A 13049-nucleotide genomic window follows, 5' to 3' on the forward strand; every position below is an offset into this window, starting at 1 on the left:
TGAAATATCTTCATTTTAAAGTGAAGTGATTGTCATTGTGATACACAGCACACAGTGCACACAGTGAAATGTGTCCTCTGCATTTAACAACATCAACATGTATTACTTATTTAGCCCAAAATCACGTACAGTACGTCTCAATAGGCTTTGACCGGACCTACAGTTGACCTACACTTGACCCTTCTGCACACAAGGAAAAACTCCACAAAAACTCTTGGAGAGAGAAAACGGTGGGAAGAAACGTAATTATTGCAGTAATTATTTGACGGACCTGGCAACACGGCCCCGTCTGGAGAACATTAACCAGCCGGGACACTTTCCGGACTTTATTAGCCCGGAGTCCGGCCGAGAGCGCTGCTCCCCGGACACCCGCGACATGCTGGCAGCGGTGAGAAGCGCCGGTAGAAACGCGCTCCGCGCACCGGTCCCGGTCCCGGTCCGGCTTGAGGGGACGAGGCGCATGTCCGGGACTCCGTTCAACGTCCCTCCGAGCGCCGAGTTCGTTGCCAGGGTCTCGGGAATCGCCACGATGGCCAAGCTGCCCCACCGGGACAGGGCCGAGGGGCTGGACGCGGCGTTCATCGGGGTGCCCATCGACACGGGGACCTCCAACCGTCCTGGGGCGAGGTGTCTCCGAGACTCCCACATTTAACAGATACACGCACTGGTAACTGATGACCAAATGGTCCCTGTCCCTCCTGCAGGTTCGGTCCCCGCCAGATCCGGGCCGAGTCCGCCATGCTTCGGCCCTTCAGTGGCACCAGAGCCGCGCCCTACGAGTCCCTGATGGTGGCTGACATTGGGGACGTGAACGTCAACCTGTACGACCTGAAGGACACGTGCAAGAGGATCCGCCAGGCCTTCCGCAGCGTGGTGGCCACCGGCTGCGTCCCCCTGACCATGGGTAACGTGGACTCCGTCCCGCCACACTCTCACGGGCCTGTGAGTCTGGTGGACTTTACAATACAAATGAAGCACGGAGGTCAATGTTTCCAGGGCCGGTAACAAAACGTGCCCCGCAGTGACCTTTGACCTCCCAGCAATTATTAATCCTTGTGCTAAATTCAGTGCAACGTTTCTTCTCCTTTTTCTTTCGATAGGAGGAGATCACACCATATCTTACCCCATTCTTCAGGCAGTGGCAGAGAAGTACGTGTACGCGATCTATAATACAGATATCTGGGTGATCTGTCTCTGTAGTGTTAAACCGAGTTCGTCCCGTTGGACAGGCACGGGCCCGTGGGCCTGATCCACGTGGACGCCCACGCCGATACCGGCGACGTGATCCTGGGCGAGAAGATCGGTCACGGGACCCCGTTCCGGCGCTGCGTGGAGGAGGGGCTTCTGGACTGCAAGAGGGTGGCCCAGATCGGGCTGCGTGGGACCGGCTACTCCCCCGACGCGTACGAGTGGAGCCGGGCGCAGGTGCCACCTCGTCCCTTGTTCTCTGTCCCCGCCACACCGGCCCGGTTCCGGGAGAATGAAACTCCACTGTTCTTCTGTAGGGCTTTCGTGTCGTGCGGGCGGAGGAGTGTTGGCACAGGTCCTTGGTGGCCCTCATGGCCGAGGTGAGGAAGCAGGTTGCCGGGGGCCCGGTCTACCTCAGCTTCGACATCGACGCTCTGGACCCGGCTTTCGCCCCAGGGACAGGGACGCCGGAGATCGCCGGTCTCACGCCGGTGCAGGTGGCCGATTCTACCCGCCGAGGTCTCCAGGTCTGAAACTCCTGCAGGATCTCATCCGCTCTTCCTGAATACAGGCCCTGGAGATCGTCCGTGGCTGCCGTGGCCTGGACCTCGTCGGCTGCGATTTGGTGGAGGTCTCGCCTCCCTACGACACCACAGGTACGAAGAGACCTCGCCTGAGTGTCGGCAACACCGCCGTCACAAACTGATCTGCTCCTCACATCTCCCCCCCGCAGGAAACACCGCGCTGACCGCGGCCAACCTTTTATTTGAAATGATGTGCGTCCTCCCGAAAGTAAAGTATTACTGAAGACTCACGGATCCGTGACGATTTCTCCAACTTATGGACGCTTCATCAGACTGATGATCATCACAATCAACAGAAATGAAGAGATAAATGGATTATTATTATTATTATTCTGTCATGTAAGGAAGATCCTGCCCGATTGTGCAAATCTCATTTTCAGAAATTTGATATCCGGTCAGTAAAAAAATGTTCACTGTGGCCATTTGTTTCTTTTGAGTCAGTGGGTACAGAGGACACAACTGTCAATTCCCTTTTTTTTTTTTAATTAAGTTTAAACATATTCCAATGAACGTTAATTCACATTGTTGGCAACATAAAGCATGTGTGTTAAATAATGTTCTATAAAATGTTACATTTAAATACTCTTTAAATAAAAACAGGGGCCCTATTTTCATCCTGGCACTAAGCACAAGGCCTGTACAGTAACACAAGGTCAATTCCATCCTCCGGATTTAACATGATGAATATATAATGATGTTCACACACGAGATCATACGGAATGAGGAAGAAGCGTGCGTGCGTGCGATAATCAGGCTCCTCCCATTTCAACTGCCGTAATTACACACCAACAAAAAGACGAGTTCTTCTTTTTTTTATCTACTTGCGTAAACCACACAGCAAGCCCCATTCTCAGGGCGTAGTGCTGCGCTTAGCGCCGTGTTCTGTTCAGCTACTATTATCACCGTGTTGTACTTTGCTTGTTCAACGTTCCGGACAAAATATAATTGTTTGCGCTTATCTGAAAACCCTGCGGTCAGAACATTTTGTAAGTAGCTTAATAAGGAGGTTAACTGTATTTATATCCGATTAAAGATCCTGTGCTACTGGACTGTAATTCATTACGGTCCATGTGATGCATATGAAACTCGTTGTTCGTCCTCCTCATCTACATTATATGCAAACTTTGTTTCGAAAGCACTTAAAACACTAAAACCGGCCTCCAGTCATTGACTAACTACACTTACAAACAAGGACTTTTAATGGAACATCAAAACCACGCCCTTCACAATTTAGTTCTCTAAACTCTAAACTGCCACAAGTCAGAACATCGCAAAACTACCATGGAAAAATAGAGGACTATATGCATTCAGAACACGAACATTTTCAGAATATTTTACGTACATTACGACTCCTCGGGTTCTACTGTTCTACCACAGTGATCGACTTAATTAGCTAAATATTGAAATAGCAGCAAACCAGAAATTGCATGCTGGGAAAGGGATGGCGTAGCTCATTTCGAACTGCGTTAGCTGCACTGCACCCCATGTGACCGTCCCCGGCCGTGCTACAGAAATGCATCTCGACCCAATGGATCGAAAATGGATGTCCAGAAGACGTGACATTCGGACCGTGGACGGTGCAAATCTTCAGCCTGTCGATGTTAGTACACGATTAGCGCGGCCTCTACTTATTTATTGGCCGTAATCTTGTCCAGGCCGGGCCAGGCCGGGATGTAGTACCGTGGCAAGGTCCCCTCCATGAGCCTCTCCATCCACAGGCCCAGTCGGTCCAGCTTGTGGTGGATCTGCAGCGTTGTGGACCGCGAGCGGGTCTGTCCCTTTCGTGGCTGGTGCTCATCTCGCGGGCCAGACCTGGACCGTCCCCCTGTAGCCCCTCCTTCGTCCTCGGGGGGCTTCGTGTCCACATCTTCACCCGTGTAGACGGGCTTGAAGAGGCACAGGTACTTTTTGTGGCCGTTGAGGGCCAAGACGTACCCTGTGTAGTCAACTTTTCGGTGGCCGCCGGCATCTTCATCCGCGTCAATCTGCATGGCATCCTGAGCGAACTCCAGCAGGGTGTCCATCCACTCGCTGTGCTTGTCCACATTCAGGAAGGAGAAATGGAGCGTCAGGGTCCTGTGGATTCAGAGAACATCCAAAGTAAAGACCAATCAATGAAGCCCTGAGAGCTCAGGAGATGCAATCAGGTTAACTGATTAGATTAACTGATATTTAGCAAATGGCACCCGTCTCACCCGGTGAAGGAGTAGACCTCCTTGGCGAATTTGCTGAGCAGGACGTTTTTGGAGGCATCGGTGAGGACCAGCACCACGTTGATGTGACCGGGCCTCAGCTTCACCAGGTTGCTGGTGTACGTGATGTCGGTCAGTTCCGTCACCTCCACAAAGTTCTTCTTTGGTGCTCGACTTTGGTCGGGGGGTGAAAGTTTCGTTGGTTAAGTTCCCTGTGGGGTGTGTGAACTATTGCGGCTCTTTAAAAACGGCGTTACCTCGACATGCTCGCGGTGCCGGGGGAGCCGCTCTCGGCCTTCGGCGGCTCCTTTGCCTTCGGTTTGGACTGCTTCTCCTCGCTGGAGTCACTGTGGTCATATTGTTGATGATTATTCAGTGGGTTCCGACGTTTTCGTACAAACTGACAGCAGGTCCTGTCTTACCTGAAGGCCTGGATGACCACCGTGCCAAACAGGATGAATAAAGCAGAGAACATGAGTGACAGCAGAGGCATCATTTCACGCCTGGGGGGGTGGGGGCGACGTTAATATGAAATATTCTACACACACAACAAGAAATACATCTGTAATTCCGGATGATTCCATACCAGTTGTTGTGCAGGAGATCATCCATGATCTCGGACAGGTAGTCGTAGGCTGTGTAAATCCACTGGACGAGGAACATCTGGAATGAGAAGTCGGTTTAACCAAGCCAGCAGCCAGACTCGGCGGGGAGTAGAAAGTGGGCCAGAGCTGCTCCATTTACGGAGAAGCCCGGGAGAGCGGCGCTCACCGAGGCGAACTCGTTGTTGAGCTCCGGCAGCATGGCGTCGTAGTTTAGGATGGACGGGTCCTTCTGAAGTCGCTCCAGCTCCTCCAGCAGACGGTGCTTGTCCTCCTCGCTGCCGTTCCAGCCGCTCAGTAGCGGCTTGTACAGAACCTTTCCTGCTCCGTTACGCCGCTCCAGGATCACGATCTGCTGACACAGACACATCAGCCCCTGGAGGAAGAAGGTAGAACAACATTTTCCATGGTTCTGAGGGGACACCTGCGGTGACGTGCTGTCCCGGTCCTTCAGCAACGTCTCACACAGCGGCTGCTGCTGTCTCTGGTAGACGTAGGCGAAGCGCAAGACCTCATTGGTGTTGGCCGAGGCCAGGGACAAGAAGGCCGTGTTTCCGGTGATGAAGGACTCGTCCTCACCCGTGATCAGGAGCACGCAGTATCTGTGGGACACACGTTCCAACCTTCAGCAATCGCGAAACCCAACACAGAACACACAAGAGCGAAATGTCTCACTTTCTGCGCCGGTGGAACTGCTTCACAGGGCAAAGTTCATCAAAGAGCTTCTGGTTGACCAGTCGTGGTGCCAGGAGGAACTTGTTGTTGGCGATGAACTCATCGATGATTTGCTTTTTCATCCCCTTGGCCTGGAGTAAATAACAACTGTCTAAAGTCCCTCAGGGCTCAGTCCTCGGACCATTCCTCTTTCTACTTTATACCCTTCATTATGAAAACAAACCTGAATGATGTCAGCAGGCTTGTCCGTGTTCTCCTTGAAGGCCAGCATGGTGGGTGCGTACGTGTTGATGTTGAACCGTCGCATCAAGTTCACCGTCTCCGTCAGGCCCTGGTCCACGTATCCGAACTGAACGTAGTCCTTGTAGGCGAACGCCACGAGCTACACGGGAGAGACGAGGCCAGATGAGTGTGGTCGAGCGTGCCGAGGGCGAAGGTGTGTGCGGCGTACCTTGTACAGCAGCGGCACCACGGGAACTTGGTCAAAGAGGAGGATGCGAGGCTTGTTTATCTCGTGCCAGCTGTTGAGAAACTGAGCGCCGTTCCGATCGGTCACCTAAAACGGCAGAAATGCAGAATTAACTACGCAATGCTGTGTTTTTCCGAGGCGGTGTCTCATGTGTAAAGAGGTTAGAGCAGGACTCGCCCTTTCCACCAGCCTTGTTGGGAGCAGATCCTCCACGAAGCGCTTCAGGTGCTCCAGGGCCACGGCGTAATGGAAGAAGGACACTTTGCCATTAATCAGGCCCAGGATGGACGGGATGCGATGAGCCCCCAGATGATTGGCCAGGCGCTGCTCGTAGCCCACGTCCACCACGCCTATGCCTACACCTTGAGTGGAGAGAGCAGACACCGGTCACACACACACACACCGGCCAGCGCGTCCGCCTGGAGGAAAGAGACGGGCGCGAACCTAGCGGCTCCAGCTCCTGCACGCTTTCTCTCCACACGGGGTCCATGTGGACGCAGCTGAAGCACCAGTCCGAGGTGACCTTGATCAGGTACGGACGCTTGAAGCTGTCTGGCACCACGTCGCTCACGTACTGGTTGAAGTGGAGCGCGTACTTGCTGTCGAAGTCCCTGCCGCCCTGGTTGTTGAAGGGGAAGTTGAACAGGGTCTCGTCAAAGTAAAAGTTGTCGTGGAAATGCCGGAAGCCGTGCTGGCCAAACGCGGCGTCGTCTGTTCGCCCGTGGCGGTCGTAGTTTGACCTCTTCTCCTCGCTCGCCAGGATCTGGTTGGATGAGAGAACGTGAAGACCGGTGATGCTCTGTCATGATGCTCTGTTTCATTATAATGCCACGGAACCGTACCTCATAAGACTTGGTGATCTTGATGAACATGTCTTCAGCTCCTGGGTTTTTGTTTTTGTCAGGATGCCTGTCAAAAAAATACCCCACTAGTTGTGTAACATGCTCTGTGAATTTCAAAATGTCTTATTCTCCATAACTGCAGCGCTTCATTACCATTCTTTTGCCAAACGTTTGTAGGCTTTTTTAATTTCGGCTTGACTGGCACTCGCCTTCACTCCAAGCACCCCGTACGGATCGAACTCGGGACCAGAGTCCACTCCGTCCATCCGAGAAGAGCAGAGGAGCAGCAGGGGCAGCAGGATGAAATGCATCCTCAGCATGTCGCGGCATGCAGATGTGGACATGGAGACAAGTTAACTGCCACGCATGCCGAGGACCCGCGACTGTCGCCGCATTAGGACCCTTCTCCGCAGCAGCAGTCGGTGGCGGAGATAAACGCGTGTTTACAACATGCTGCTGCTGCTGCTGCTGCTGCTGCTGTGCTACTGCTGCAATACTCGGCAACGGCCAAGCCGTCTCTGGACCAGCCTGCAGCTTGCGCCTGCGCGGTGACGTCAGACGCCAAGTAAACAGCCCACTGGGGTTGCCAGGTCGCGATGATCTTGAGGTAGACAGTTCAATTCGTCACACTCTGTATATGCTCTGCATTACATACAATCTTCTAATATTCAAGATAGCAATATAGTAATAAAGAATATTAATTCATTTGAACGTTCATATCTTGATTTCCGTCATTGTATGTTTGTTCTGTTGGATGTTGGCTGGGCGTTGTTGCTGCACACCTGGCAACAGGACGCGGAAGTGCTGTCCAGAACGCAGACGGAATCAACATTTCTCGAGTTGTTGTCATTCCTTACGGCGTGGGCATTCAATATTTTATTCAGACGATGTCACTTAATTAGCGGAAGTTCATTTAATCGGCGGATCAGGTAAGCAGAAAATGGACTGCCCACTGGTAATTGGTGACATTAACGCGACCTGTATAGTCCTATATAGTCGTATGTTTTTGTTTTTTGAACAACACATTTTTTGTTCTCTGAATTATTAAATATCGAACATGATTTTAACATTTTGGTGTAGTAGATTTGTAACACGGTTCAGTTTAAAAATTTTATTAGATTTTTACAGGAAATAGTTTACGTTTTATATAGCACTCTCACAGACAAACACCGCGAACCACTGAGCAGTAAATTGCTGCAGATGTTGGGCAGGAGCAGGGGTTACAGCTTTGTGAAATGTGTTGCGTACGTACTTGCGTTGTTAACGTGTGTGCTGATACGCTTGCGTACGTATTGTGCACCTGTACGTTTACATTTACAGCATTTACGGGACGCCCTTTTCCAGAGGGACTTACAGCCCCCCCCCCCCGGAGACACTCGGGGTTAAGTGTAGTAAGTGGGATTTGAACCTGGGTCTTTTGGTTCATAGGCGAGTGTGTTACCCGCTAGGCTACTACCAGCCCAAGGTAACTAAATGAATGAATGAATGAATGCTCCACCACATAGAGACCCACTGGCTCGGCGATATGGCGCGCTGATAGCACACAGACTACAGATCCCATAATGCAGCGCTCCAGTTGCCTTGCCGAACACGATATTTAAGCCGCGGCGGAGGGTGTACGGACGTACGTGTACATTTACATTTACATTTACATTGTACGTGTACGTAGTTAACGCAGTTTTTACGTGTCACGTGGGCCAGCCTCTGTTTCAGTTATTTATTTTGTAAAAAAATTTTGGGAACCACGTATGCTTTTCGTTGCACTTCTCAAGTGTACACCACTTTGTATTGGTCTTTCACGTGGAATTCCAATAAAATACATTCATGTTTGTGGCTGTAATGTGACAAAATGTGGAAAAGTTCAAGGGGGCCGAATACCTTTGCAACCCACTGAATAGCATAGTATTTCTGTCATTTCTCATCTCACTAGTGGGATGTACATTTTTGACATTTTGTTGCTTTTTGATCATGTGCAGAATGGACCCACGACACAAAAAGATTCTTCAGTACAACAGAATCAACATTGTCAAGGTCTTGGACCCATCGAAAATCAGTGGTGAACTCTTGAAAAGAGGAATCTTCTCCCAAGACATGATGGATGAAATTACAGTGAGTACAGGGTTCTCTCCACCACCTAAAGTTGGACAACGGGGACGGTTTCCAACAGTCCTGGAGGTTTATACTGAACACTTTCATTCACTCATGTTGATGAGCATCTCATGAAATGGTTTTTGACGACGACGGCATGTCCAGGCGTTGTCGGGAGGTCATACGGGAACGTGGAGGCCACACACACTACTGTGCATCATATTGACATGTTTTAAGGACATTACATCAAAGTTGGATCAGCCTGTAGTGTGTGTGACTCCAAATCCAGACCTCCATGGGTTGATCATTTTTTGTGTGTCAACACATTCAACTATGTAAAGTATTTAAGAAGAATATTTCATTCATATGTAAGAGGTCTTATTTTTGTGTTCCCTTTATTTTTTTGAGCAGTTATGTTTCTTGACTTGGATTCTTAAAATGGCTCCATCTTAGTCTCCAGAACCATCAGAGAGTAGGGCCGTCCAGACTTCTGACTGGTACCTTACGTTTTGCACAGTAGTTCACTGAGGCCGTATTGATGTTTCCACTGTATCAGAAATCAGGAACCAGAAGGGACCAGGCCAGACAGCTGATTCGGGATCTTGAGACCCGTGGCGCCAAGGCTTTCCCAGCATTCCTTGAGTGTCTGTCCGGGTGTGGTTATCAGGACCTCGCTGACCTTCTGCAGAAGGAAAACCAGACCAGTCCTCACCATCCAGGCCGTCTGCCACCTGTCGATTTACCTATTTGTGAGGCCTTGATCTGGGATAAACCTCATTCTGTTGCTCTTCCATGTCCTGTCCACCAGGACCAATGTACACATGGATGTGTTTTGCAGATAATCCCATAGACATCAGAAGACCTGATAGGGTCCCTGGTCCTCAACCAAAGGAAGTGCCTCTTCACCCTGGTGAATCAAATGTGTTTCCTGCTCCATGTAAGTAAGTTACATCCTTAGGGATGTCCACTTAGGCCACTTTTCCCACATCGGGTGTTGGGATATCGGGAAGTGAAGTTCACTGCAGCACAGCACATGGTGCACAAATGCGGAGTATATAGAAGAGAAAAAAATTAACCGTCAGCCTTACTGAGCAGTGGGCGGCCATGTAAGATGTCCAGATAGCAGTGTGTAGGGACATCAGTCTGAAATACGGTTTACTTTGCTTGTAAACTATATAAAAACTGTCCACTGCATTGTGCAGAATATATTGATCACAGTAGAACCGCCTTCACACAGCTCCTGGTGAAAGAGAGACGGACTGCAGGACGAGGAGAACAAGGCGCGACAGCCTTCAGGTATCGGACACACAAGTCCCGGTGCACCGCGAACTCTGTCCCTGTCCGGTCGCAGTGCTGAAACTCTCCTTTCAGACGTACAAGATGGACGCCAGCCCCTGCGGACTCTGCCTCATCATCAACAACGTCGAGTTTCGTCAGCTGAGCGACCGCAGCGGCTCTGACATCGACTGCGACAAGCTGGAGCGCCGATTCCGGTCCCTGAATTTCATCGTTACGGTGAGACGAAACTTGAAGCAGAAGGTACGGTCAGAGGCTTTGCATTTATGCAATGAAGATTTCTCCTGACTCGTGGTGAGCTGCACCGACGCCATTCGCTGGTTTCACTCCCACCAAAGCAAATAAAGATGGAGCTGTCATCCCTGGCGAAGAAAGACCACTCTGGGTACGACTGCTGCGTGGTGGTCCTCCTGTCACATGGCGCCGAGGTACGAGCTCCTCCTTCTCTAGTCCTGGAATTCGGCGCGATGCGGTGAAGGTTCACTAATATATTTAAACTCGTGTATCTGATGACGTCAAATCAGCAAATTGTCCGTTCTTGTTGAACGTCTGTCTCAAAGGAAGAATTGGTTCAGTGACAGAAGGTCCTAATAGGTCTCCACTCCGAGGTCAGCCTTAAAAAGGTCCTCGTGTCCCCAGCCGCCAAACCAAGCCCGTGTAATCTGGGCGTGGTCAGTCCATTTACGGCATTTACCAGACGCCCTTATCCAGAGCGACTTACAGCCAGTAGTTACAGGGACAGTCCCCCCCTGGAGACCCTCAGGGTTAAGTGTCCAACTCAGGGACACGATGGTAGTAAGTGGGGTTTCGGTTTACATAGATTTTGAGTTACAAAACGTAAGAGCCCTGATAAGGCCGAACTAGAATAGAACATGCAGGGAATTGCTAAGTGCAAGACAACATTTTTTTGTGAGTGTGAGTGCATGTGTGTGTGTTAGTGTTAGAAGAACCAAGTGGGGTTTGACGTGCTTGTAGGAGATTTTGTCTCTGCCCGCTGCTCGATCATTGCAGTGCTCGGTGCGCCGTACGGAGTAAATCCTCTGTGCCGCTGCCAGGAGGGTCCATATTACACCCATTCCTATAAAGACCTACAGTGTCTTACACGACCAAACCCCAGAAATGAACGCCCTCTGAGCGCCATACGTGGTTCTGCTGCGTTTTGCAGCTGCGCTCGGTTGCCGTTCGCTTCATGCTGTTTAACGTAAATTTTGTCAAAAATCAATGGCAAAAAAAAAAAAAAAAGTTGCATGCAGCTCTTATTTGACGTCATCCGACCCTCTCGGGGGTCCCCTGCTGTCCCCAGGTGAGCCACAATCGCTTCCCGGGAGCCGTGTATGGAGTGGACGCGTTGCCCGTACCGGTTCAGCTCATCACCAACTACCTGAACGGGCAGAACTGCCCTTCGCTGCAGAGCAAGCCCAAGCTCTTCTTCATCCAGGCGTGCGGAGGAGGTGCGGTGAGACGCCCGTCCGGATGGTGGTGGACGTGCTGGCCTGCTGACCCGCCTCGTGTGTCTGTGTAGATGAGAAGGACACGGGCTTCGAGGTCTCCCCGGACGAGGTTGAGCCGCGCCCGGGCGGAGCGGACGACCAGATGGACGCCATTCCCACGTCTTCCAGCAGCGACTCGCTGAGTACGAGCGACGAGCCCGATGCCCGGACGTCCCTGCCCACCCCCAGCGACATCCTCGTGTCCTACTCCACTTTTCCAGGTGTGTGACGTCGTCTTCGCGCGCTTGTCACAGAGCTGCGTGACGGCCGGTTGGTGGACAAATTCTGTCTTGTCGCAGGGTACGTCTCCTGGAGGGACACGCAGGCCGGCTCCTGGTACGTGGAAAATCTGGACCGGATCCTGGAGGAAAATGCGGCCACAGACGACCTGGTGACCATGCTGATGATGGTGGGAGTCCGTGATGTTCTACCTTCACTAAACTGGGTTCTCTGTGAAGGTAACGCGTATTCTTCACGCTTGTAGGTGAACGACGTCGTCTCGCAAAATTCTGCCAAAGGTTTATACAAGCAGATGCCAGGATCCTTCAACTTCCTGCGAAAACATCTGTACTTCCAAGCCCCACCAGGCAGCAGAAGCCCAGCATAGCTGACATGTTATCGACCTTTACTGTTGCCAGGAAATAGATGAAAATGTCCAGGGAATTTCTGTTGAGGTGCTCAGGCAGGTGCGATGTACAACCGTGTTGAGCTCCATGATCTTCTTCACAGTTTAAATCTCAGGGCACCAGTGACGTATCTTTTACAAACAAGGGGAGACAGACATGTTGTAACGTGCATGTGGCTTTTTAATAAACTTTAGTTTTTTTATTGTCTGTTTGAATCTTTCTGAGGATTGATGATATTGGTACTGGTTCGTATGGCCTGTGTGACGCGCAGGGAGCATTTAAACACACATTTACAGCGTTTACCAGACGCCCTTATCCAGAGCGACTTAGTCAGTTGTTACAGGGACAGTCCCCCCGGAGACACTCAGGGTTAAGTGTCTTGCTCAGGGACACGATGGTAGTAAGTGGGATTCGAACCCGGGTCTTCTGGTTCATAGGTGAGTGTGTTAGCCGCAAGGCCACCGCCACCCAGTTTGAACACACAAGGCCTGAATTTACTTTACTTTATTTAGCAGACGCTTTTATCCAAAGCGACTTACAAGAGGAAGACACAGCAATTCTCGTTCGATTTCTATAGAATATTGACTTTACAAACTAAGAGCCCTGATAAGGCTCAGACTTGTCAGTGAAGAGCATGCTCAGAGATTGTTAGGTGCTAGACGAAGAAAAATTATAATGTATTTATACATTTTTGTATTGTTTGTGCAATGTATACGCATGTGCGTGTGTAAGTGTTAGATTTGTCTGTAATATTTTTTGAATAAGAGGGTTTTCACAGCACTAAGTCCCAGTAAATGAGGAGCAGCGTGTGGGGACGGTACCTTCGTCAAAGGGTGGTAGTAGCCTAGCGGGTAACACACTCACCTATGAACCAGAAGACCCAGGTTCAAACCCCACTTACTACCATCGTGTCCCTGAGCAGGACACTTAACCCTGAGTGTCTCCAGGAGGGGACTGTCCCTGTCACTACTGTAAAATGGGACCTCAGTGGCACCCT

At 50.7% G+C, this 13049-nt stretch overlaps 3 protein-coding genes across 7 annotated transcripts; 2 read left to right on the top strand and 1 right to left on the bottom strand.

The window, feature by feature from the left end:
* The first annotated feature begins 349 nt into the window (after positions 1-349).
* On the top strand, positions 350-2380 carry LOC114798029 (agmatinase, mitochondrial-like). Its single transcript, XM_028993389.1, has 7 exons — positions 350-627; positions 705-904; positions 1101-1149; positions 1230-1425; positions 1506-1685; positions 1760-1844; positions 1922-2380. Exons 1-7 carry the CDS (start codon positions 377-379, stop codon positions 1993-1995), a joined length of 1035 nt encoding a protein of 344 aa, XP_028849222.1. The 5' UTR covers positions 350-376; the 3' UTR covers positions 1996-2380.
* LOC114798027 (dnaJ homolog subfamily C member 16-like) lies at positions 2235-7064 on the bottom strand. The gene is made up of 14 exons (XM_028993383.1): positions 6706-7064; positions 6553-6619; positions 6155-6473; positions 5888-6072; positions 5693-5797; positions 5465-5623; positions 5242-5372; positions 4991-5168; positions 4736-4918; positions 4551-4627; positions 4387-4467; positions 4222-4311; positions 3968-4138; positions 2235-3848 (listed from the first exon to the last, which is right to left on the bottom strand). The coding sequence occupies exons 1-14, from the start codon at positions 6894-6896 to the stop codon at positions 3401-3403; spliced, it is 2385 nt and encodes a 794-aa protein (XP_028849216.1). The 5' UTR covers positions 6897-7064; the 3' UTR covers positions 2235-3400.
* casp9 (caspase 9, apoptosis-related cysteine peptidase) lies at positions 7033-12259 on the top strand. Of its 5 annotated transcripts, none has more exons than XM_028993387.1 (12): positions 7033-7159; positions 7345-7481; positions 7873-7943; positions 8529-8661; positions 9197-9389; positions 9479-9577; positions 9878-10179; positions 10275-10364; positions 11240-11387; positions 11459-11647; positions 11726-11835; positions 11911-12259. In XM_028993387.1, the coding sequence occupies exons 4-12, from the start codon at positions 8530-8532 to the stop codon at positions 12031-12033; spliced, it is 1386 nt and encodes a 461-aa protein (XP_028849220.1). In that variant the 5' UTR covers positions 7033-7159; positions 7345-7481; positions 7873-7943; position 8529; the 3' UTR covers positions 12034-12259. The 5 variants fall into 5 exon arrangements, with proteins under 5 accessions (XP_028849220.1, XP_028849217.1, XP_028849218.1 ...); XM_028993385.1 differs by lacking the exon at positions 7873-7943 and having other exon boundaries at positions 7137-7159; positions 9878-9936; positions 10012-10179; XM_028993384.1 differs by lacking the exon at positions 7873-7943 and having other exon boundaries at positions 7038-7159.
* The last annotated feature ends 790 nt before the right edge of the window (positions 12260-13049 follow it).

This window comes from Denticeps clupeoides, chromosome 10 (assembly GCF_900700375.1).
Source record: "Denticeps clupeoides chromosome 10, fDenClu1.1, whole genome shotgun sequence".
Classification (NCBI taxonomy): Eukaryota; Metazoa; Chordata; class Actinopteri; order Clupeiformes; family Denticipitidae; genus Denticeps; species Denticeps clupeoides.

Excerpts from the sequence above, each read along its gene's own strand:
- LOC114798029 (XM_028993389.1), top strand. The coding sequence starts at position 377 with ATGCTGGCAGCGGTGAGAAGCGCCGGTAGAAACGCGCTCCGCGCACCG. Across the intron at positions 1,426-1,505 it reads ACGAGTGGAGCCGGGCGCAG|GGCTTTCGTGTCGTGCGGGC; the intron begins GTGCCACCTCGT and ends GTTCTTCTGTAG. Across the intron at positions 1,686-1,759 it reads CCGGTCTCACGCCGGTGCAG|GCCCTGGAGATCGTCCGTGG; the intron begins GTGGCCGATTCT and ends TCCTGAATACAG.
- LOC114798027 (XM_028993383.1), bottom strand. The coding sequence starts at position 6,896 with ATGTCCACATCTGCATGCCGCGACATGCTGAGGATGCATTTCATCCTG. Across the intron at positions 6,474-6,552 it reads AGATCACCAAGTCTTATGAG|ATCCTGGCGAGCGAGGAGAA; the intron begins GTACGGTTCCGT and ends TCATCCAACCAG. Across the intron at positions 5,373-5,464 it reads AGCCTGCTGACATCATTCAG|GCCAAGGGGATGAAAAAGCA; the intron begins GTTTGTTTTCAT and ends TATTTACTCCAG.
- casp9 (XM_028993386.1), top strand. The coding sequence starts at position 8,521 with ATGTGCAGAATGGACCCACGACACAAAAAGATTCTTCAGTACAACAGA. Across the intron at positions 11,648-11,725 it reads GTCCTACTCCACTTTTCCAG|GGTACGTCTCCTGGAGGGAC; the intron begins GTGTGTGACGTC and ends GTCTTGTCGCAG. Across the intron at positions 11,836-11,910 it reads TGGTGACCATGCTGATGATG|GTGAACGACGTCGTCTCGCA; the intron begins GTGGGAGTCCGT and ends TCACGCTTGTAG.